At 49.6% G+C, this 23,467-nt stretch overlaps 3 protein-coding genes across 9 annotated transcripts; 2 read left to right on the top strand and 1 right to left on the bottom strand.

Moving 5' to 3' along the window:
• Window positions 1-2,703: 2,703 nt before the first annotated feature.
• On the top strand, window positions 2,704-5,839 carry LBX2 (ladybird homeobox 2). The gene is made up of 2 exons (XM_079110441.1): window positions 2,704-4,104; window positions 5,161-5,839. The coding sequence occupies exons 1-2, from the start codon at window positions 3,909-3,911 to the stop codon at window positions 5,556-5,558; spliced, it is 594 nt and encodes a 197-aa protein (XP_078966567.1). The 5' UTR covers window positions 2,704-3,908; the 3' UTR covers window positions 5,559-5,839.
• Window positions 5,840-8,300: 2,461 nt separating this feature from the next.
• TTC31 (tetratricopeptide repeat domain 31) lies at window positions 8,301-16,300 on the bottom strand. 6 transcript variants are annotated; one of them, XM_079110412.1, is made up of 13 exons: window positions 16,155-16,300; window positions 15,896-15,984; window positions 13,060-13,204; window positions 12,712-12,941; window positions 12,442-12,525; window positions 11,988-12,044; window positions 11,797-11,877; window positions 11,049-11,243; window positions 10,733-10,784; window positions 10,560-10,650; window positions 10,303-10,444; window positions 10,004-10,105; window positions 8,301-9,858 (listed from the first exon to the last, which is right to left on the bottom strand). In XM_079110412.1, exons 1-13 carry the CDS (start codon window positions 16,192-16,194, stop codon window positions 9,559-9,561), a joined length of 1,608 nt encoding a protein of 535 aa, XP_078966538.1. In that variant the 5' UTR covers window positions 16,195-16,300; the 3' UTR covers window positions 8,301-9,558. The 6 variants fall into 6 exon arrangements, with proteins under 6 accessions (XP_078966538.1, XP_078966539.1, XP_078966541.1 ...); XM_079110413.1 differs by having other exon boundaries at window positions 8,301-9,855; XM_079110415.1 differs by having other exon boundaries at window positions 8,301-9,855; window positions 13,060-13,162.
• Window positions 16,301-16,346: 46 nt separating this feature from the next.
• Window positions 16,347-23,432, top strand: CCDC142 (coiled-coil domain containing 142). 2 transcript variants are annotated; one of them, XM_079110390.1, is made up of 9 exons: window positions 16,347-17,510; window positions 17,756-17,842; window positions 17,921-18,070; window positions 18,203-18,333; window positions 18,407-18,520; window positions 22,235-22,349; window positions 22,543-22,720; window positions 22,834-23,033; window positions 23,173-23,432. In XM_079110390.1, the coding sequence occupies exons 1-9, from the start codon at window positions 16,442-16,444 to the stop codon at window positions 23,427-23,429; spliced, it is 2,301 nt and encodes a 766-aa protein (XP_078966516.1). In that variant the 5' UTR covers window positions 16,347-16,441; the 3' UTR covers window positions 23,430-23,432. The 2 variants fall into 2 exon arrangements, with proteins under 2 accessions (XP_078966516.1, XP_078966515.1); XM_079110389.1 differs by having other exon boundaries at window positions 17,756-18,070.
• Window positions 23,433-23,467: the final 35 nt, after the last annotated feature.

The raw sequence follows: 23,467 nt of genomic DNA, 5'->3' as shown, positions 1-23,467 counted from the left end.
GCCTCGAAATGAGGCTTTTAATGACATGTGGCCTAGAGGCCAGGGAGCTGCTGAAGGAGGTCTACACCCGTATCTGGGTTGGATCGGTTGCGGCGGCCAGGCCCAGCTCTGCGCGGCAGCCTTGGTTTTGTCTGTCAGCGTAGCGGTGACGGCAGCTGCGGTGCTTCTCCCACGGTAGCTGATGCTGACCACCTGCGGGCTCTGCGCAGCCCGCTCCCTGCCTGTGGATCCTTTTCTCCTTCTCACTCTGACGCCGGGATCGCTTGGGTCTGGATCTGTGCCGGGGTTGGCGAATCACTTACACTGTTCTCTTGGGCTCCGCGACTGAAAGCACTGGAGCGCAGCGATCTTAAAAGTTCAAAGGAGATGCGGCCGCAGCGCCGCCCTGAGCTTCTCTGTGCTTTGGAAAGGAGGCGTCAGTCCTCGCCTGCAGGGCCAAACCCGCCCTTGCCCCTGCCTACTTTTCTCCCAGCTGCTATTTCCGCTGCTCACTTTCAACCCGAGAAGTGGAAACCCCCTTTGGCACAGTCCTTCACCCGGCCTGGCCAGTCTCCCCCAGGGATTGAGGGGAGGGAGCCGAAGGGTAAAGGACTTTCCTAGAACAATGAGGGAAAGAGGGTCCGAGTATGCAGCCACTGCTTTCATCGTAGCCGCACACCCTTGGGACGGCAGTGGACGCGTGCAGTGCTCTTTACCAACCAGCGAACGGGGTCGGAAAGAGCTCACAGACCCGCCGCTCCACTCGTAACGAAAGCAAAATATAAGTCTGATCGGTTGACTCCGCAGTAATTTTTTTTTTTTTTTTTTGAAAGAGAAAATCCCAGAAGTGTGCGAGACGGTGAGATAACTCTCCCCAGGCTCCTTGCCTAAATATTCCTTCCTAAAATCCCACTGCTGTCTCACTCTGATTCAGGAATTTTCCCTAAGGGTAAAGGAGGTGGGCAAGCACATTTCTAAAAGTGTTCTTCCAGTCCACAGCCCCAATTAGGTTATTCTGGATGTTCTCAAACCCAGCTATACCCTCAATTCAGATAGATGTGCAGGGGGCCAATCCTGAGACGAAAGGTCCTTTATTGAGCAGACCTCAATAAAGCGGGGGAGGGGGCAACGAGCTCGGACTGGCCTTGGTGGAGGAACCTTTGGGTGAGAGGTGAGGGTGTCGGGAATGGGAACCCGGGGTTGGACTGGGGAGTGAGAATGGGAAATCTGAAAATGGGTGAAGAGAGGTGTTTGAAAGTGTACTTAAATGGTAATAAACTGCCTTCCCAAAGGAGTAAAGGTCAGAATGTGAGGATCTCTACAAGAGGAGGGAGCACCAGACCCTGAAATGTCTGAAGGGACAATAAAGGGAATCTGAGGAGATGGAAGATGTGAGAGATTGAGAATGGGGAGGAAATCCTGGGACCCATCAGGCTTCAGTGAAGACACACAGTTGGTGGCTTTCTGGGGAAGGACCTATGGCAGGAAGAGTTCACACTGTGGTGGGAGGTATGGCCGGAAGACCAGCGAAATTACTCCGAACCAGGGAGCTTCAGTGCTTTGCAGCTGGGGTGGGGGGGAGTCTCTGAGACAGTGGAGTGCCCCCTCAAACCCAGAACTAAGGTTTAATCTCTTAATCTCCCTCATTAATCACTCACCCTCCTCCTACCCCCCTCAGCGGATCCAGTTTCGCTCCAGCTTGTGTTCCAGACACTTCACTGGGAAAAAGCCCCCTTCTGTGGCCCCAGGATAGTCTGGACTAGTCCCTGGCTGACCTCAGCTGGGCCTCTGCTGTCCCAGGCATCATCCTTTTACTAGTCTCCACTTCCCTCTCCTCCCCCAAACTCGCGTCTGGGGACCATTCAATCCCATTACCTGAGCCCTGCTCAGAGGAGAGAAGGTAGATGGGAGAGATGGGCGGGAGGAAGGCAGAAGCCTATCAGGAGAGCCCCACACTCCTCACAGACACACAGAAGTAATTGAGAGCAGAGGTAGAGATGGATATAAAAGCCATATAGTGGATGCATGAGTGCAGGTTGCAATGTCTGCTTTGATGACATGCCTGGGATGCGGCAGATCAGTTCCCGCTGCCTTCTGGGATCCACTTTAATTGCAGATTAAATGAAACCACAAGGATGGTGCTGAGAGCTGAGGCCTGAAGCAGAGGAGTCCCCCCCATCCCCTGACCCCCACCATTAATAAGCAATTAACAAGGTCCTGAGGCAGCTCAGCTTTCTACTGTGGCCTGGCTCTGTTCTCTGATCCAGCAGTAGCCCATCAGGGCTTCAAGTGCATTGCGCAAGCCAGGCTTCCATGAGGGAACTATGTAAAGGACTGGGTGTCTGGGGGCTGAAGGTGTCATTGGAGGGAGCCCTTTATGAAGAAGAACTCCACTATCAAGCTGCCTTCCCTTCTTGTTGAGTCCTTGGCCCAGGTGCTAAGAATCCCCTAATGGGATATGGCTAAGCCCCAACAGCAGGCTCTACTTGCCCCAAGGAATAAACAGGTAGAGAGACATTGCACACATGATAGAAGATTCAGAGGTCTACAGGGAAGGTGACATAATGAACAGTCCAGGAGGGATGTGTCTGGTTCTTCATGGCACTGCCCAAGAAAACACACACCACACAACTAGAAGAACATTAGTTTCTGGCTGCTTTGGCAGCAGATTAGCATGTTCTCTGTCTTTGGACTATGAAGCCTCCAGGTATTTGAGATGGGGATATAGGGAAGAAACCCAAGCTTTGCCAAGACTTCACTTCTGGGAATGGGACCATGCTCTCCCTTAGCTACCTTTCTATGAAAGAGGGTGGTTGCTTGTCCTGGTATGAGTCCAGGACCAGACTAAATGTGGAAGAGAAGGGAAGCAAATGAATAAACTAGTCCTCAGAATTTGTGCCTGGGTCTGTCTCACCATCTGGTGGGGCCATGAAGCCTTCCCTTCTAATCAGTCTTCCATGGGCAGTAAGTGACCCCATACTGGTCAGCACCCCCATTTATTCACCTGGGCTATTTCTGGGCCTCTATAGGCTGGGGAAAACACACGAACTATAGAAATTTAATAAAATGACAAAGATCCACTGATAGACCAATAGAGAAAGCAGGAGGCCCTCAATGGGGACCAGTACTCACTGGCAAAGACCCCTCCTGACTAGCACCAGCTGAAAGCAGGAGATGCCAAATCTCTCCAGAGGCTCAAGGCTCCCCCAACTTTTCAAAGTGTTTGACTTAGTCTGAACCTCTAAGCCATGGTAGAGTCCGCTCACCTGCCCTTGTTTCCTTGTGACATCCCCACTACTGCAGTCATTCTGCCCAATCCTCCCAAGCCTGGCGTCCCTGACCCCTTATGCCGCGCTAATCACTTTCAGCCTCCAGGATCGTTTTAAGAGCGTTTACCGGGGGTTGGTGGCGATGAGGGGGCCAGGTTAGAAAGACTGAGGTTCTAGCTGAGATCAGGGATCCTTGTAGATCGGCCCAGATCCTCGTCCGTGGAACTTTGCAAATTCCCAGCTGTTGGGGCCCTGGAAAGCAATTTTATCGCTCACGAGTTTATGAGCCAGAGCGGCGGCTAGGCGGGGAGTCGGCAGCATACAAAGTCTAGGGGACTAGGCCCAGTTTTAGTGCACACGCGACTGCTCCCCATAGCGCAGAGTTCCACGGCAGCCCTAGTCTAGCGGGCTCTTCAGTCTACTTCTTTCCGCGCCTCTCCGCCCTGTAGATATAAGGCTGCCAGGACATCAACCCGCTCCAGACCAGCTGCGGCCCTGGGGAGAGGGGGTGGGGGCGCAGAAGGAGGGGCACCTGGGGCTTCAGCCTAGCGCCGGGGGCGGGTCCGAGTCAGGGGGCCCGGATTGGGAGCCAGTGCTGGGGCCCGGGTGACTGCGGAGCCAAGCGCAGCGGGTGGCAGGACCGCCACATCCCAGCGGGCCATGAACTCCGAACGCCAGCCCCGAATACCCTTCAGCATCGCAGACATTCTAGGCCCTCGCATGGTCCCCCGAGCACCCTCTGGGCCACAGCTTCCAGAATCCTGCCCGGATCCGACGTCGCCGCTGTGCGCCCTGGAGGAGCTGACCAGTAAAACTTTCCGCGGACTTGACGGGCGCGCTGCGCAGCCCTCTGAAGGTATAACGCGGGCAAAGTTGTGGGCCCTAACTTGGCGGTCTCTCCATTTCTCTTTTCCTGGTTCTTGGTTTCAAACTTTCGTCTCACGCCGGCCGGGTCACCCTAATCCGCGCCTGCCCTCGGTCGTTGAGTCAGGATTCGAATCCCGGGCTCCCTCTTCTCCTCCACCAGTCCCCCAGACTTTGTGGCTGCTCCAGGAAGCCACCGGCTCTGCGGCAAAAGGGCCTGGCCGTCCAGAATTGAGCGACCCGTTGGTCGGTTCGCAGTAGGCGGGGTAATCTCGACCGAGAAAGGCCGGAGAGTAGGAGACAAAAGGCTCGAGTCGCAGGCTGTAAACTAGTGAGCCAGGGCTTGGGCAATGCAGAAAGCGCCGGGAGGCGAGGCTTGGGTCTCTCCAGACGATCAAGCACTGCTCCAAGTCACTCTCTTCATGAGGGGGCGCAAAGAACCAAAGGTCTTTGGCGTAGCGTTGGGGGCGGGACACCGCACTCCGACTTTCCTCGCTTTCGGTACTTCCATTATCTATATTTTGGACTACCAGAGAGGACGCTGGTATCACTGATGAGGTGAGTGTAAGCTGAGTGCTCTACACGACTCAGGAAACTAAGGAAGGCAAGATCTAGGTCCTGTTACCTTCACCAACCCGGGTCGCGCACCCCTGCTCTGACCTACCTCTGGTGCCACCCCTAATCTGCTGGTTCTCTCAACCTGGGGCTACAAAAGACTTTGAGGCCTTACTTCAGACGACCTGACCCTGTGCCAGAATTTCTTTGGCCTGTCCCACCCTCCTTCCAGTCCCCTTCCTCCTCAGCAAGTCCTCAGTCTTCGGCCTCTGGTAACTCCAGTGGCGGGCTGCGCTTTGCTCCCCACCCCGCACCTCAACCTGACCTCCGCGCTATTTGATAAGATACTGCGGTTCTGGTCCCCATCCTCCTTCCTGGCTTCCTCCCTCTCTCTTTCCTACCCTACTGGACTGACCTCACCCCCAGCTTCTCCTCCAAGGCCACAACCTGATTCTCGCGGACCTGAGACTGATCCCCCGCCCTATCCCTGCAGGCAGGGTCGCTCCAGACTCGCTGGGCCCCGGCCCTGCCGGCCGCAGACGACGCAAGTCACGGACAGCCTTCACTGCGCAGCAGGTGCTGGAGCTGGAGAGGCGGTTCGTCTTCCAGAAGTACTTGGCACCTTCAGAGCGCGATGGACTGGCTGCGCGACTTGGCCTGGCCAACGCACAGGTTGTTACTTGGTTTCAGAACCGCCGTGCCAAGCTCAAGCGCGATGTGGAGGAGATGCGCGCCGACGTGGCCTCTCTACGCACATTGTCCCCCGGAGTTTTGTGCAGTCTGGCGCTGCCTCATGATTCTCAAAGCTCTGTCCCCAACTCCAGCCCTGGCCCCCTTGGGCCTAACTCCGGGTCCCACCTATCAGATGAAGAGATACAGGTGGATGATTGAAGGCAAACCCCCGGACAACCCTGGACTCTGGAGCCCTGGACTCCTCCCTTCCGAGCTCTTTGTCCTGTTGGGGTTCCCTGATCGAGGGAGGAGGTCCAACCCGGGCCTGTCTGACCAATAATCCAGACGCCCATCTTTTCCATTGTTGAGAATAAAGTCGAGGCTCTTCTGCAAAACGCCTCAATCCCATAGCCAATGACAGCAAAATCTGCAGGTTATTGGGGAAATACGGTACGGGCACCGTGCAGAGCACTTGAAACATGCTTTAACCCTGGTGGCAAACCTATTTTACAAAGGAAGAACCCCGAGGTCAAAATTTGGATTTCAGAGCTGGTGCTTGTCATTCTGCCTAGGAGTCTGGGTGGCCAGGAGAAAGTGGGCAGGACTCTGGCTGTGGCTTAGGCCACCACACCCCACTCCATGCTCCTACAGTTCGCTTTTGGTGGCAGAACTCTAGGAGGCCTCTCTGCTCAGCAGAGGAAAACTTGGGAGACCTCCATACTAAATTGTAGGCTGGCAAGTGCTTGACTTTTTTTCCTTCTCCATTGTTAATGGGTTTCTGACCTTCCTCCCTTGGGCATTAAGAACCCCATACTATGAAAATGTGATGGGTGTCTTGAGAGGGCATACCCTCACCTCTAGGACAGAACTCTGTCTGGCTCCTGCGTCAGAAATGTTCTTAGCATCACCAAGTCCCAGGAAGGTGGAAAGGCCTGACCCTCAGACAGAACTTGTAGTAGTGAGGTTTGCAGGGAGGGGATCCCAGTCTAGCTCCAATGCTGACGTTTTTGACATTCATTTATTCTGTTGGCACTTAATCACCCTGCAAGGTGATGGGAGAAGGGAGGGGAACAACTCCATTAGTTGCAGGCCTTCTGTCTTCCCCATCCCTGGCCATCCCAGCCAATCTTCAAGACCATGCTTAATCTTTTTCCAAATTCTCCTTTCCTTAGTCCTCCTGACCTCCTCAGATGCTCCTGTGTCTGCCCAGAGGCTCCCAGTGCTCAAGTGCCAGGGTGTTGGGCCTCAGTTGCAGGTAGAGGGCTAATAAGTTTTTCCAGGAAGGGTAGACAGACTGGAAGGTAGGAAGAAACTTGGCATTTTCAGAAGTAACTATCTCTTATTGAGCCATTCCAAGTGCTCTGTGTGGATTAATCCTCACAATAACCCAGGGAAACAGAGACTTTCCTTTTTGTTTTAAGGATAAGGAGACTGAATCACAGAAGCCTAAGGAAGCTTGTCCAGGTGGGTGCAGTTTGTAAATGATCAGGTGGGGCTAACCCTTGTGCTTGTCTGACTCAGGAGCACATGCTTTAACAACTACAGCTACTGTCCCTGTAAAGAGGACAGAATCTAACAGAAAGAAGCAAAGAAATTACAAAAACAGGAGAGCAGAAAGGGCTAAAGTTGGGAATTTAGGTATTGTACCAAAGAGCATGGTCCCGGGAGGTTTTAGAGAGACCTGAGAGCAATGTTTAGGATAGGGTAATACCCTATGTGCATGATGGCCCAGAGACTGGTAGAGACCAGAGGAAAGCAGTATATCTCTGGCCACTGCAGAAGGTAAGAAAAAAGAAAATTCAGGGCTAGATTTGCAGGCTAGGAGGAGGAGGTGGTCACAAAAGAGGAATAAGTATGATTGCCCCGGTGACCAAGGACTGTAGGAATCGGTGAAAACCTTACAAACCTGGACAACTGGGGGGAAAAAATCATGGACAGAAACAATGACCATTGGTATACTGCTACGAAACATTCTCTGCAGCTGTGCTATCCCTTTAATATACACACAACACACACATACCACCTCTGGTTCCCCCTCCTCCCTTATTCTTTTCATCACCTTCTGAAGACTGTCCTTCTGGAAACTTTCTAGGCCGTTACCAACCCTTCTTGATTTGCCCAAACACTTTCCCAGTCTTCATACTCCAGGAAAACCAGCATGTTGGTTATCCACTTTCCAGTCCTGAAGACTTGGAACTTAGGCTGTTGGGTCAGAACCCTATCAATCAGGAGTGGTACATATAGGGCACAGTGGCACAAGGTGTCAGGGGTCCTGTAGCTCTTGACTTAAAAGATTCAAGTCTTTGAAAGGCTAAGAGAGCTGGGAGTAAACATTGCAAACAAGAACAAGAAGCTAGCCTAGTCTAAAGGCTAAAATATCACACAAAAGTGATGGGTGGCCATTCTTTGAGGGGCTGGTAGCCCAGAAGCACCTAGATTTCCCTCCCCAACCAAAACCAGGAAAGCTAGATGGATAGACATCTTAAAGCATCACTGCAATATAATTACCCCTTAAACAAGAACAACTACTTCCCCCCACCTGCTGACTCCCCAGGGAAAAGTCAAGGAATTCCAAAGCAAATAAGGTTTCTTAAATTCCAGTGTGCCAGTGCTGCCACCTTTTATACTCAGGCCCTCTATGACAAACCTCTCCCACCAGAATGGTCTCTGGATGGATATCTTCTCTCTAAACCCTAGAACAGAATGCATCACAATCCTCTGGCAAGCGTATTGAATCATAAATTGCTGAGCCTCACTCCTGTGGTTTCCAGTTTGAAGGAAACTGGCCCGGGGCCTGTGGATTTGTATTTGCCATAAGTTCCTGGATGATACTGATGCTGCTGGTCCAAAGACTATACTTAGAGACCCATAGTCCTAGGAACTCTGGATTTTATGAATTTAGGCAGTGATTCACTCTTACTCCTCCTTTTCCACTGCAGGAATCACAAATATATAGGATAGTTATAGGCAAAAATAGTTTATTTAGCACCCTCCATGTACTAGGCACTTTGTGGTATTTTCTTATTCTCTTTTTTAATTCTCACAGCAGCCCTGTGAGGTAGGGATTACCCATTTCACAGATGAGGGAACTGAGGCTTAAATATGGAGAGATTTGCCCAAAGTGACCCAGATTGTAATGGAAGACTTCATCCAGCTATACAGTATTTAAGGACTTTAAATCACAAACAAAAAATTTTAGGAAAGTCCTATATAAAAGTGATATTTCAATACCTCCTATCTCCAGGTACAAACTATACTGAACAAGACCCATAGAGCATGAATGGTTCCTCTGGGGAAGTCATTTAGACCAGCAGGCTAAAAGTGCCTCCCTGTAGATCCACACCTAAATGAGCTAAGTGTCCTAGGTAAGGTCAGTAAGGAATCAGCCAAAGGAAGCTGCCAGGACCTTAGAGAAGCCAAAAGGAGATCATGTTTCTTACAGAGGAAGTAGAGCCATCTTTGGGGCAGTGACTTTAGGTGGGAAAACTCACTTGGGAATAGACTAATTGCAGTGCCAAGTAATGGGATAGAAAAACTGAAGTATCAGTGGCCTGGGTACCATGTGGCAAGAGAGCCGGCAGTAGGGAGTGTGGAGATGTGTGGGTCCTGCTGGTTCCAGAAAGCAGACAGTAAGGGATATTTCAAATGCAAACTCTTGAAGAATCTTCCAGGAGTTGGTATAGGTATCAGACATCAGACAGGAGAGGTCACAGTGTGCACAACAACATGGACGGGAAATGGCACAAGGGACTGAAGCAACTTGGGGGCTTCAGAAGATAAAGAAGATAGGGCAAGAACTGGGGTAATGAAGAGGTGAGCGCCATCAAGCTGAAGTGTTACTCAAACCTTGTTCATCGCTCTGACCCTGTTCCTGAGCTGGCAAATGAGGGTCAGGAAGCCCCAGGTGTGTCCTTACTGACTCTGATATAGTCTAAAGAGCTGAACTTCCATACAATTCCTGTCTTGAGTGTTGGTGGATTTTGTTTTTCCTACTGCCCCCCGAAGAAACCATCTGCTTAAGAACCGAAGAAAGGACGTTTCAGTAGATGTGAGACTCCCTCCTCTCATCAGAAGGTCCTCAGTGGCAAGAAGGACTGCCAGGGGTGTCCTCAACTATAGATTTCAAGTGCAGGGTCTCAAAACATGAATTATCCCCACAGTGTCCCCCATCCCTGTGGGATGTATGCTTGGCCTTGCCATATGAGGGACATGTCTTCTTTCATCTAGCCTGAGGTAGATGTTGGGACCAAAATCCCAGGATGTCCCAGTTCTTTGAAGGGTCCTGGAGATGGAGAGAGTGGGGTCTTCTACTCTGAGTCTGAGGGAAGGACCAGTTGGAGTGGCTCAGGTGATATGGAGGATAATGCAAGGGTGGAGGCAGACCAGGGGCCCTTGGAGCAGTACTTTGAGGATGACTGAGGGAGAGTAGGCCTGAGGCTCCTGGCTCAGAATGGGCAAATCCCTGGGGGACCCTGGTCAATCCAGGTGGCACACAAATTCTTCCTTGATGATGATCCTGCTGAGAAAGGAGAGAGGAATAAGACTCCACCCATCCTATGCCCCCTTGCCCATATGAGGTGGAAGGTAGCACCGCTTGATGTTGTAGTCCCAGCCAGTTACACCTGGTCCCCTCTCAGCCTGAGAGTTCGGCCTAGCTCCCTTACCAGAGAGAGCTGGAGAAGGCAAGAGTGGAGCTCCTGAGCTGCATCCAATTGAGAACCACCTCTCAGAGTCTCCTGGAACACAGCAGCAGCTTCCCCAAAACGCTTTGATCCCAGAGGGATTAGAAAAGGGAAAGTTTAGGTGTTAGGGGTCCAAGGAACTTAAAATTGATTCCATCCTCAAACTGCCCCCACCTCCTAGTACCATAACCAGGAGCTTATCCAGAAAAGGTCAATATAAAACTATTCCCTACTTCATCCCACCCAAGTCTCTCCTCTATTTCCAGGCTCAGTTCTATTACCTGTAGTCCCATCAGGGCCTTGCCCAGGCGGAAGAGGCCCCGGGGCCAGCCAGGCCGCAGGGTAAGGGCCACCTGGGCATCAGCTAGGGCCCACACAGGCTGACCCAGCCGCTCATGGCAGAAGGAGCGATTTCCAAATAACCTAACAAACAGAAAAAGTGGACAAAGGTCCAGGTCTTCAATATCCTGTCTTACTCTGATGTCCCTCAATACTCTGCCTTACCCTGATGCCTTACAGTAGCCAAGCTCCTACCTACCGGTGGTCCCGGGGGTTGAGCTTCAAGGCCTGGGTGAAAAGGACCACAGCCTCACGGTAGAAACCATTTTGAGCAAAGCTGGTACCCAACTCTGGGAAAGAGAAAAAGTGGGAAGCTTCCAATGGTGGTACCATAAGAAGGTGGAATGAGAAGAGAGAGAGAAAGGATCTTACTTGCTAATTCCTGGCTCTGCTGTAAGGCAGCTGCCTGCAGTCCTGTAGATGCCTAGGGATGGGAAGCAAAGTCAAGCTGGCCTTGAGGCCTTTCTGCCTAAATCTTTCTCCTCTATTCAGTTACACTGTAATCAGCAAATAATGGAAGTATCAGTACTATTTTCCTACAGAGAAAACTACCCAGGGTCAGGGGACAGTGATGAAGGCTGACTCCAGGTCTCTTAACCCCAAGGCTAGAGAACTCCTAATTGATAGGTCCTTCAGCCCTGAGAACTTGTGCCTTTCCAGAACCTTTTGGTTCCCCTGCCCACCTTACCTGGGCTTTACAATTCTGTCTGGGCCTCTCCTCTCTTGGAGGGTTCCCTTTCTCTTGGCCCATCTCCTCCTGGGAGCCATGGCCCCTGATGTGGAGGTCCTGGCTCACTCCCTTCTCTTGATGAGCACTGGGGGCCCAATCCCCAACCTTGCGCAAAGCAAGAGACACAAAAGTGCTAGATAGATCCAGTGGGTCCTGTGGGCAAAAGGAAAAGTTAAGGGCACACAAAAAGATAAACAATACACGTTCTTACTTATGATGTGGCAGCTAAAGAGTTGATCTCATAGAAGTGGAGAATACAACAATGGTTACTAGAACCTGTGCAGGGTGCTCGGCGGGGATGGAAAGAAGATGGTTAACAGATACAGGGTGCAGCTGGATAGGAGGAATAACTTCTAGTGGTCTACAGCAGAGTAGGATAACTATGGTAGTCAACAATTAATAGAATATTTCAAAATAGCTAGTAGAGAGGATTTTGAATGTCCCCAACACAAAGATATGATAAATGTCTGAGGCAACAGATATGCCAATTATGTTGATCTGATTATTACATATCATATACCTGTATTGAAATGTCACTGTACTCCATAAATACATACAATTACTATGTATCCATGAAAAATATTCTTAAAAATACATTTTAAAATTTTTAAAAGGAAAGTTAAGGACAGGGTGGGGATGAAGTAAATCCTGAAGTAGAGGAGGAGAGGGTGAACAGAGGTCAAGAAGGGAAGGGAGGGGCCCTCACCTCTTCCTCACCACACTGTCCCTGAGCTGGTTTCCCGGGGCTGGCTGGGGGGCTCTCATCCCCATCTGAGGTAGCCTTGGCCTGGATGGAAGGTGGGCAGGCACAGAGTTGGGATCATCTTGGCTCTCCTGCCTTTTCATCCCCCACCTTCCTGGCCCTTGCTGCTCTGTGTACCTGCCTGTAGAACTCACCTTGGACTCCCCACCATCCTGTTCCAACCGCTCCTGTCGCTTCCGTTCCTTTTGACGCTGCAATAATGATTACAATGATGATGATGTACTTTGAGCATTTACTATATGTCACATACTAGACTGAGCTTTGCATACACTATCTCATTTAATCCTTGCAATTCTATGAGATATTACTGTTATCCTCATTTTATAGGTGAAAAGAAGATAAAAAAGTCACTAGCCAGAGGCTTCACAGTAAGGAGAAGGTAGATTCCACCAGGGCAGTACTGTGCCATTTGAATCACTACTATGCCACAGATGGCCTTGAAGAAACCCTCCAATCCTTGGGTCCCTTGGGTTCACCTGGTGAAGGGATCCACTGCAAGATATCTTAAGTTCCTTCCCACTCTTACAAAGTTTGCTTATTTCCCTTCTTTAATTCCCTTTGGGCTCCCTTCTTCCACCCTGCAGCCACCTTCTTCTTGCGGCGTTTCTTCTCTGCTTTTTGTTTCATGCGCTCCTCCTCAGCCACCAGTTCCTCAGCCAGGCGGTTGGCTTCCTGGAGGAGGAAGGGCAAGTGACCAGAAAAGAGAAAAAAAACAGGGAGAATGAAAGAGAATGCAAAAGGGAGGCAAACTGTGTAGAAGGGTCTTGGTAGGTACAAATTAGGGCAGGATACAGGGGTGGAAATACATGGATTGAAAGGACCCTGGAGGACCATGAAGCCCTTTTCTGACAGTCTCACCTCTTCTGTCACCTGGAGTTTCTGGGGCAGGGCCACCTGAAGCAGGCTATCTGAGACACTGGGGGAGGATGCAGAGGCAGAGGGGCTTTGAGAACTGGGCTCAGCCCCTTGTGGAGGGTACAGGAAGGACTTTTGGAGACCACAGTAGGTGTCCAGTCCCTCAGCCCCCTTGCCCCTGATACTCTGTCCAATTGTGTTTCCTTCATCACAGAAATGGTCCAGAGGGTAATCTGTTAGCAGGGAGAAAGAGAAAGGAAAGAAGAGGAACATGAGAGAGGGGCACACCCGAGGGCCAGCCCACCCCAGGGTTCCAGCTTTGACCCCAGGTCCAGGCCCTGCACTCCCCACCATGGTGCCACTGCTGCAACTGCCTGCTGCTCCCATCCACATGGATCCGGTGCAGGCCCTGGGGATCACTCTCCACAAGCTGGCGAAGAAAATCCACTACGTCCTGGGAGGGGGAGTGGAGGGGAGGCTGGTGTTGGGGGAAATTCTGGGAGAGAGCAAGGGGTTGGCTGGCTTGAACTCTCCACCAGGGCAGCCACAAACCAACCACCCAACCTAAAGAAGACTTTTGGCTCTGACCTCTTTCCCATTCACACCTGGAAAATCTGCTGCTCCTGGCTCTCATGACGCATTACCTCTTTTCATTATTCTCCTGCATTCCCTAGGGCTAAGCATAGCACTCAGACCAGACTTCTTCACCACCAGAGTCTTCTTTCTTTGACCTGCCACTAGGTCAGCTACACTGAGACCCCTGGAATTGAGCCCATTTACCTGTCTTCCCCGTGTCTCATCATACCCTTGAATGTGAATGGCTCCCAGGTGACCCAAACCAAAGCTATCTCATGCCAAAACATACATGCATGGCAACTCCCGATTGGCCTCTCCTGCTCCTCATCTGCTTCTCTCCAAAACCAAGCTCTCAGAGAGTATTCTCCTGCTCCAAAACTTCTAGTAACTGCCAGCACCATAGGCAGGACTGAATCTAGGGCCTCGGTCTAGGATTTGGAGTCTTCCAAAGATCCCTGGCTAAACTTTCCAACATTTCCTTGCAGTCTTCCCTGCTTAGCTGCCATCCTCCCTTGGCCACCAGGGTCCCGTTAGCCTTGGGGTCTCCAGTTCTTGCTGGCTCTGATCTTCTTACCACATCTTTTCTCACCTTGAATGTACAGTCCAAATCCCATCTCCCTTTAAAACCTTTTCAGATCCTTTCGTCTCCAATTATTTCTGCCCTCTCTCAACCAAATTTTACCCACATAGTCTGTTATACAATTTAGAACCTTATTATTCATTGCTTTGTATTGCTAGTTGGTGAGGCAGCATGCAACTGGAAAAAGCTACACTAGAGTGGAGCTACTGGCCTCATATTATTGATTTGTTCACTGCCTGGATATTTCATTTTGGAGAATTCATTTGAACTTACTGTACTCATTTTTCCCATTTTATCAATGAGGAATGACTCTTCAAGGCTTGACCCACACACTTTTATTTTTTATTTTAATTTTTTAAATTGGTGCTGGATAGGAATCATCATATTCCTAAGTACCCTATGGCCACACATGATCTGGCCCCCCAATATCTTTATAAATCTCCCACCCTCTTGTCACCCTCCTCCAGTCACAGTATTATCTTTTGAAGTTCCTATAACACACCAACTAAGATCCCATCTCAGTGCTTTTGGTCTTGTCATTTCCTCAGTCTGGAATGCTCGTTCTCCAGTGAATGACACATTCCTTTGTTTCCTTTAGATCTCTGCTTAAATGTCACCTCCTCAGGGAGGTTTCTGACCACTCGTTGTAAAAAGAGAAACCTCCCATTTCCAATCAGTGCTCCCCATCCTTCTTCTTGCTTTTTTGCCCCACTTCTTATATGTGACATACTATGCTATTTATTTGTTGACTGTTACCTGTACTAGATACTTCCTTTTATTTTTTAGTTGTTGATGGATCTTTATTTATTTATATGCATTGCTGTCTACCACTGAGCTACAACCCCAGCCCTCTAACTCAATGAATAGAAAATTTTTTTGTTTGGTTTACTGCTGTCTTCCCATCATCTACAACACTGTCTGGTACATAATTTGTGCTTAGGGAGTGTATGCTGAGTAACCAAAGAGATTGGTAAGTAGGCTGTTCCAGTGGAGACAAATACAGGGACTATGTCAGAAAAGCCTGTGTGACCCAGTGAATCTGGCCTTTATCTAGTCACTGATGGGAGTGGACATAATCTGGACAGTGAACTGCTCATAATTCTGAAGAAGGAGATTACAAGGCTATTACAGCTGCTCGGGCCAGAGAGAATGAGGCCTTGAACTAAAAACTGAGGCAGTGGGAGCAAGAATGTAAATGAGGGGTTTGTTTCAAAAGACATTTCAGAAGTAGATTTTAGTGACTGACTAAATGTGTGAAGTAAAGGAAAGCAGGGAATACAAAACTATTCTTAGATTTCTGGATTAAGCAACTAGACAGAAGCTCCTGCTATGAACCGAAATTGGTGTTAGAAAAAAGCAGGGGCATGACTCTCCCACGCTCTCTCTCTGTAGTTCTGGGGACTGAACCCAGGGCCTTGTGCTTGCAAGGCAAGCACTCTACCAACTGAGCTATATCCCTAGCCCAAGACCCTGTCTCAAAATTACATAAATAAATGAATGAATGAATGAATGAGTAAATAAATAAAGGTCTGGGGATGTAGCTCAGCACAGCTGAGTTCAAGTCCCCGTAGCCCCCATCCCTCCCCTCCCAAAAAAAAGAGCAAAAAGAAAAAGAAAAAGAAAACTGATCCTATCCCTCTCTCAATAGCTCTATGGCCTACTTAAGGACCTCCAAACCTTTGGCCTTTCCAGTCACTCTTTGCCTTCTCTCCAATGCACCATTCACGTTCCAACCAAACCCTCCACTACGATCTGACCTTAGTGCAGTTCTCTCAGCTTTTCCTTGCTTTAGTGTCTTTCCTCGCACTGTCCTGTCTACAGTATCTGAGGGACCCGGTCTTCTCAGTTTGCCCACTTCCAGTATTTATTGCAGGAGGCTTATCCGCTCTATTCCCATCCAATTTCCTCAAGAGTAGCGTCCCAAGATACTTCTCCCAAAGCTCCCAGTGCCTGCACAGCTGATTGACAGAAGGCGGAAACGAGACGACCAGCGCGCGCTGCAGGACAGGGGCAGGTGGCAGTCTTTTTTACCTCTTTTCCGCAGTCCTCTGGTCCGAATTCCTTGCAGAGTTTGGGGACAGCAGCGACCTCCAGTGGGCATCCAGGTCGCTGAGGGCAGTCTACAGGAAAGGAAGGCAGTGCCGCTTCAGGGAGCTCGGGATGTTGGACCAGCGTCCCTCACCCTTCTCCTGAAGCATAAAATTCTACTAAAGCCGTCCAGATCACAATAGATTCAAGTGGAGCTCCTTCTGCCCTCCTAGGTCCCCTATGGTCGTGTCACACCGCTTACCTAGCTTGATCCGCCCCACAGTCTTGGGAATCGGCGCCATCTCCGGTTAACAGTGACACGAAAGTGAAACAGTCTAGAATTTGATGGGGGCAAAGGGCGGGGTCGGGTAGAGTAGGCGCCATCTTTTTTAAGGGCAGAGGCCGTCGATTACGGAGCGCGAGAGGGTACAGTCTCCGCGGCTCGGGGGTAAGAGAGTCGGTTCTTGGTATGAGGCGGAGTTCAGATGCAGCGGACGTTGGGCGGTGCTGGGAAGTGAGAATCGTTTGATTCGTTAGACCCGCCGCCCCATGGCTCAGGCTTCTCGCTCCGATGGCCGTCTGCCTCCGCTCGCTACTGTGCCCCCGCTGTGGGCGCAACCCGCGGGCTCTCAGGAGAAGCAGTGGGAGGGAAGGCGGACGGGAGCCAGCCGCGGGGAGGTTCGTGGCAGACAGGGGCTACTGGTTGCCCGGAGCATTCCCTGTCTGGATGCACAGCCTGGAGAAACTCTGGGAGGGCAGCAGTGCTGGTCGGAGTCGGCAGACGCAGGTAAGGAGCACGAGGCTGGCGCTGCGGACTGGAGGCGGGAGCCCGCAGCTGGCGGCCCGTTACCACTGGCGCTACAGCGTCTCCGGGCGGTGTTGCTGCGGTTGCACCGCGAGCGAGAGCAGCTCCTCCAGGCCCGGGATTGCGCCCGCCACCTGCAGGCGGCGGTGCACCTCTTGAAGACCCTGAGCCCCCGCACTCCCGCCGGCGGCCCCGGCCTCTTCCCGGAGTTGTGCCGCGACTTGCATCTGCACCCATCTCGGGGGGCAGTTCGGAGAATCGGCCTACGGGACACTCTCGAGCCGCTACTCCTAGCACGCCCCATCGGACTAGCGGCCCACATCTTGGATGCTGCCATCGAGATGCAGCTTCGTTCCCTGGGTCGGGCGCCAGCTAGCCTAAGCCTGACATCCCAACTCGCTGAACTGCTGCTGGAGCTTCCTGTCTATCACAGGCTGCAGGGAAAATCCGTGGGCCACCTACCAAGGGCAGCGCGCCCTTTCTCCCCGGCCCGTGTGCTCCATCTCCTGACTCGGGAGCGGGGTTGCCAGGTGGCAAGTCGGCTGGATGAGGCATTCAGAGGGTCGGACTTGCGGGACCATCTCCACAAGCGATGCCATGAGGAACGTGAGCTACTACCAGGACTGCTGGGCCTCATAGGGGGTGTGTCGGATTCAGTCAACAGTGGACTGGGGATTGGAGGGGCTGGAGCCCTATGGAGCCAGTATTGGACCCTGCTGTGGGCAGCTTGTACTCAGAGTTTGGACCTAAATCTGGGACCCTGGAGAGACCCCAGGGTAGCTGCACGACAACTGAGTCAGGCACTGGGTCAGGGTGAGTGATGGGCCTGGGCCATCTTTTGGGAGGACTGGGGTCTCTTCTCCCTACTCTGCTCATTCAAATGCTGACGACAGAAGCAGTTTACAATGAAATCCCTGGATTCTAACTATAGTTTCTGGGCTTCAAGGCAGTTCTGCCTTTCACCTGTCTTGAGTTTTGGAGAACCCATCATTGAGTGGGCAGGGGTTGTGGGACGGGTGGGCCTTGTATTCAGGTTCCAGAGTAATTTCTCTCCTTAGCATCCCTGCCTCAGGAGTGTGAGAAGGAGCTGACTTCTTTGTGTCACAGCCTACTTCATCAGTCTCTTATCTGGAGCTGGGATCAAGGTGAGAAGAGAGGGATAGTGGGGCAAACTCAAGTCCCAGGTTGCCACTCCCCATCAGACTATACCCTGTCATCCTCAGGTTTTTGCCAAGCCTTGGGATCAACCCTTGGGGATCAGAGTAGCCCTGCCTCACCCTCTCATACTACTCAACTGTTGCAGCAACTCTTTCCACCTCTCTTGGATGCTCTCCAAGAACCGAGATCAGGATTGATCCACTGCCGGCCTCCAGGTGAGAGGAGGGCCTGGAGACAGGGGAAGAGAACAGATGAGGATATCCCTTTTTCCTTCAGTCTGTTCTGAAGTCTGCTTTATCCCAAAGGTGTTCCATATCCCCTAAAATACTTTGCTCCTCCCCTCCCAGGGCCTGCACCTGCTGCCCTGGGACTCTGTACCCTGCAGACCACCTTGCTCTGGTTCTTGAACAGAGCTCAGCAGAACTTGGCAGCATGGACCCCAGGTTCCTTCCTTCTCCTGATCCAAAAGGATTTACCTGTGAGTGCCTAGGGAGTGGGGAGGGGAGCAGCCTGGGCTGGGCTGTGCTCTTACTCTCTGTTTCCATCCAAAGCCTCTTTTGCACGAGGCAGAAGCTCTGTCCAGTCTGGCCTCAGAGGAAAGCTTAGCCCTAGAGGTGGAGCAGCAGCTGGGCCTGGAGATACAGAAGCTCACTACACATATGCAGGTGAGGAGAACAGGGGCCCTAACAGTAGAAGTTTAAGACCCTATTCCATAACAACTTGGGGTGGGGCATGCAGTGGACAGGATGGGCAGAGTAGACCATCTCAGTGACTTGGAATCTCCACTAAACTAACCTGTTCTTGATTTATTGATTTTTTTTTTTTTTTTTTTTTTTTTTTTTTTTTGTGGTTGTTGTTCTCTCTTTAACTATGGAAAATTTCACCATATACAAACAGAAAGAAAAAAGTATAATGGAGCTCCCATATTTCTGCCATCAAGAAGGGCTTTAACAGTGATCAACTCATGGTCAATTTTGTTTCATTTTTTGATGTTTTTATTTTTATTTTTTTGGTGCTGGGGATCAAACCCAGGGCCTTGTGCTTGTAAGGCAAGCACTTTACCAACTGAGCTATATCCCCAGCCCCCATCATTTTTTGATGTTAACAGCCACTGACCATCATTGCCTAAACTCATTATTTCATTAAAGGTTGCACAGGGGTGATATTCCAATTTTATCATTCCTTCCTCATTTATTAGATAGGTCACTTTTATAAAAAGAAATCTATCCTCATTAATGATTTGGTTACCATGAGGGATGTGTTTGTGTGTGTGTTTTTTGTTTTTTGGGGTTTTTTTTTTTTTTTTTGGTATTGGGGATTGAACCCAGGGGTGCTTTACCACAGAGCTATATCCTTAGCTCTTTTTATTTTTGAGACAGGGTCTCACTAAATTGCTTAGGGACTTACTAATTTATTGAGACTGGCCTCAAACTTGGAATCCTCCTGCCTAAGCCTCCTGAGTCACTGGGATTGTAGACATGTGCCACTGTGCCCATTGAGATATATTTTGTAGAGAAAAATCAGGATAAATGATTGCACCTTTCCCCTTTGTTACCAGTGTTCAGTGCAATATTTCTTCTTTCTTTAAAAGTTTAATTTGCATTTTCATTAAAGTAGTACACATTGATAGTTTAAAAAGTGAAATAGGGCTGGGGATGTAACTCAATGGTTGAGCATGTGTGAAGTCCTGAATTTGAACCCCAGCACAAAAAAAAAAAAAAAAAAAGTAAAAAGTGAAATAGAATAGTATTTTATAAGACTTCTCATGAAAAAAAAAATAATGCTTTATTTGTCCTCACCTTTGATTCCTATGTCAGAATGATAACCTTTGTCCATTCTTGGCGATTTCTTTTATATTTATGAATAAAGCCATTATTATTCTATTTTAATTTTGCCCTATTTTGCATATTATCTGTTCCTACTATGGAAGATGTCTGTCTTTTGTTTTCTCTTTCTGCTCAGTTTTCTCCTCTTTGCCTTGAATAGGGGCATGGCTATAGAGTTCATGTTGACCCTCTACTTCTTTCTTCTGCATTTCTGCTTACCTAGTGCCTTGGTGCTGTAAACTCTCATAGTTTAGTTCGTCTGGCTCTCAAGAGTTCTAGTCCAGCCGGGTACTGAGGCAGGAGAATTACAAATTCAAAGCCAGCCTCAGCAACTTAGCAACACTGTAAGCAACCTAGTGAGACCCTGTCTCAAAATAAAAAGGACTGGGGATGTAGCTCAGTAGTTAAGGGCCCTTGGGTTCAATCCCTGGTACCAAAAAAAAAAAAAAAAAAAAAGAGTTCTAGTGCAGCATCTGCATTTGCATGTTGGGCATTTCTACCTAAATTACTTCTGTCTCCTTAAACTCAAGATGCCCTACAGTAGGCTTATCATGGAGTAGGGCAGATAGTGATGATTCTGGGAAGCCTGAGGAAGGAAGACCATGGGGGGGGGGGGGCATGTATTTTATAGAAAGTTCCATACAGAGCCTGTGACACAAGTTGGTGGCTGAGCGGTCTCAGAGAAGCAGCAGGGGTTACTGGAGGAAACAGTTCATAGATCCTTGGGAGTAGTAGAGTTGGTCTGACCAGAGCAGAGGCTGTGTGTGTGTGTGTGTGTGTGTGTGTGTGTGTGTGTGTGTGTGCGCACGCGCATATGTGTGTGTACACATACTATGTACATATGTATGTGTTGGGAAGGGAGTGTGGGACTGGAGGAATAAGCAGGTTAGCATCAAATTATGTGGAGGGCACTGAATGAATTTGAGCTTTGTCTCATGAGTGATGGGGAGCCACTGTAACAGCAGAAAGGGAACAGTGAATATGGTGAAAGAAGTGTGATCTAGCTGTAGGGGCTGCACAGAAGGGAGATGGGGAGGCATGATACAAGAAAGGTTCAGCTCTTAGTGACTGAGGTAAAAACAGAGCAAAAGGGACAAGAGACGGTGTGTTCACCACATGGACCAAACACTGCAGAGCACTGCATGCCTTGCTTCTCCACCTGGTGACTGTACGTCTAGACATCTGCTCTGGGTGCTCCAGCGCATGTCAGAAGAATCAGGTGTTGTGAGTTTACACTTCTCCCTAGCTGAACTGTAATGTCCCAGAAAGGGCAGGGGTGATCTCATACTGTGTACCTTGTATCTCTTCAGAGTTTTGAGTACGCAGGTTCTGATAAGTGTCCAGTGGCCACAGGACAATTTCCTTGATATACATAAGCAAAGAAAAGGGGAATCTGGTTTGTTGGAGAATAAAGAAAGAATTTAGAGTTGGACAGATTGTTGTCAGATGTGCCAAGAGTCGTATGGCCCTTCCCATCCCTCACTACTTTCTTCTCCACATTTTTTTTTTTTTTTTTAACAGAGCAGCTGCCATATACCCCATTTCTTGGGATACTCTCTTCCAAAATGGGCTACAAAGCAGAGACCTTCTTTATTACTGTCTTCTCTCCCTCCAAAACCACAACCTACCAAATAAGCTACAGAAACAAACAAAACCAGCACATAGGCCTTTTCTTGTTTTGTGGTTTATGTTGCTCTGGAGAAAAGATAGTAGGCCATCAAGAATATTGATTGTAAGGACATTCCAAAGCTTCCTAAATACCAGAATATTAAAGTAGTCATTACTCTTGGTTTACATACAGTTCCTACTTTCCTTTCATATATGATAACCAGAAAGTTTTTGTAATCACTCCCCATCAGATCCCTCTCTCTGGCATGTGCTTTTGAAAACACTGGTGGTAGATGATGATAGTAGTAGGGTGTCTTCTTTTTTTTTTTTTTTTTTTTTCTTAAAGTTACTAGAGAATAAAATTAACTTTAAGGACTATCCATTCACTGAATCAAGTTGAAAGCAGGGTATTTAGGGGAAAATTGTTCATAATTTGCATCAAGGGCTGGGGAGATAGCTCAGTCAGTAGAGTGCTTGCCTTGCATGCACAAGGCCCTGAGTTCGATCCCCAGCACCGCAAAAAAAAAAAAAAAAAAAAAAAAAAAAAGGCATAATTTGCATCAAGGACTCTTGGAAAACTTAATGAAAGCTATAGATTTCTCTTTAGAAATGCCACAATCATACATACAATCCTGGGGGTTTATGGACACCAAGTTGAACACCTGAGATTGATTGATTGAATTCCAGTACTGGGATTGAACCCAGATGGGCTTTACCATTGACCTACAACCTCAGCTCTTTTTATTTTGAAACAGGGTCTCACTAAGTTGTCCTGGTCTAGTTGCCTGGTCTTGAACTAGCAATTCTTTTGCCTCAGCATCCTGCGTAGCTGGGATTATAGGCATGGAATACCACACCCAGCTAACATCTAAGATTTAAAGAAACATCATAATTTGACAAGTCCCTAACGGATAAGCCCCTTTTACTTTCTCCCTATCCATGCAGCTCCTGCCTGAAGAGTCATTAAGTCTCTTTTTCCAAGAATGTCATAAACAAGCTACACAGGGCTTCAAGCTGTACATGCCACGTGGTCGGTACTGGAGGCTTCGTCTCTCTCCTGGTAACTTCTTATCCCACCTTCTACTTCCAGGGTCCCTGGGGGTGACAGTATTCCACCCTCTCCAAATACTGGCTCCACACCACTATCTCCATCCTCATCCTGACTTTCTGTGCCCTCCCTTCCTGAAATCCTAACCTCTTCTCACAAACACTCCACAGTCTCACATCCTATCCTTTCTCTTTTCTCACTCCAGAACTTCCCAGTGTTCCTAGTGAGTATGCTGGGTTGGTAGTCCGCACTGTACTGGAGCCTGTGTTGCAAGGATTGCAGGGATTACCACCCCAAGCCCAGGCCCCTGCCTTGGGTCAGGCGCTGACAGCCATTCTAGGTGCCTGGCTCGACCACATCCTCATCCATGGGATCCGGTTCAGGTGGGGAGAAAAAGCAGTTGCAGGAGGAATGGAACGGGGAAGAGGGTTTAGGAGGGATAGAGCTTTTGGCAAAGCACAAAGGTCAGGGGGTCACATTGCACCTGGACGTTTAGCCTGCAGGGAGCACTGCAGCTCAGACAAGACTTTGGTGTGGTCAGGGAGTTGCTTGAAGAAGAGCAGTGGGGCCTGTCCCTGGAGCTTCGACAGACTCTGTTCATGCTCAGCATCTTCCAGCAGCTAGATGGAGCCCTGCTGTGTTTACTGCAGCAGCCCCTACCCAAGGCTGGAGTCCACAGGAGGCCTCCCTGTTGCTGTGAGTCACTTCCCACCACCAATCTGAGATTCTCCTAGCCCCTCCCTCACTGCTTTAAGTGATCCACAGTTCAGACTCACCATTGATCTGCTTTAGTATCTTCCTACCAGCCACCTGCCTTGCACTCTTTCCTCACCAGGTGTTTGTAATGAAGTCCAGACCACAGAATGGCCCAGCAGCACCCTCAACAGCCTGGAGAGCTTGGAGCCCCCTCTAAGGCCTGAAGCACCCCCAGCCCAGACCACTCAGTTGCTAAGCACCCTGAGGGGAGGAGGACCTAGCCCTGAGGCTTACCTGGTGGGAAATCAGCAGGCTTGGCTTGCCCTAAGGCAGAACCAGCATCCCCGTTGGCACCTGCCTTTTCTTTCCTGCCTGGGGACCAGTCCTGAATCCTAAGGACCAGAAGCTCCCCAAATTTGACTGGAAAAGCCCAG

This window comes from Sciurus vulgaris (genome assembly GCF_902686455.1).
Source record: "Sciurus vulgaris genome assembly, chromosome: 14".
Lineage (NCBI taxonomy): Eukaryota > Metazoa > Chordata > Mammalia > Rodentia > Sciuridae > Sciurus > Sciurus vulgaris.
The sequence above is the reverse complement of the archived record's forward strand: the minus strand, read 5'-3'. Positions and strand labels throughout refer to the sequence as shown.

Bases quoted from the DNA above. Each gene is read 5' to 3' on its own strand.
- LBX2 (XM_079110441.1), top strand. From the start codon at position 3,909: ATGAACTCCGAACGCCAGCCCCGAATACCCTTCAGCATCGCAGACATT. The intron at 4,105-5,160 runs GTATAACGCGGG...CTATCCCTGCAG, and splicing joins CGCTGCGCAGCCCTCTGAAG to GCAGGGTCGCTCCAGACTCG.
- TTC31 (XM_079110412.1), bottom strand. From the start codon at position 16,194: ATGGCGCCGATTCCCAAGACTGTGGGGCGGATCAAGCTAG. The intron at 15,985-16,154 runs GTAAGCGGTGTG...CCTTTCCTGTAG, and splicing joins TGTGGGGCGGATCAAGCTAG to ACTGCCCTCAGCGACCTGGA. The intron at 12,526-12,711 runs GTGAGACTGTCA...TTCCTCCTCCAG, and splicing joins AACTCCAGGTGACAGAAGAG to GAAGCCAACCGCCTGGCTGA.
- CCDC142 (XM_079110389.1), top strand. From the start codon at position 16,442: ATGGCTCAGGCTTCTCGCTCCGATGGCCGTCTGCCTCCGCTCGCTACT. The intron at 17,511-17,755 runs GTGAGTGATGGG...TTCTCTCCTTAG, and splicing joins GAGTCAGGCACTGGGTCAGG to CATCCCTGCCTCAGGAGTGT. The intron at 22,721-22,833 runs GTGGGGAGAAAA...CTGGACGTTTAG, and splicing joins ATCCATGGGATCCGGTTCAG to CCTGCAGGGAGCACTGCAGC.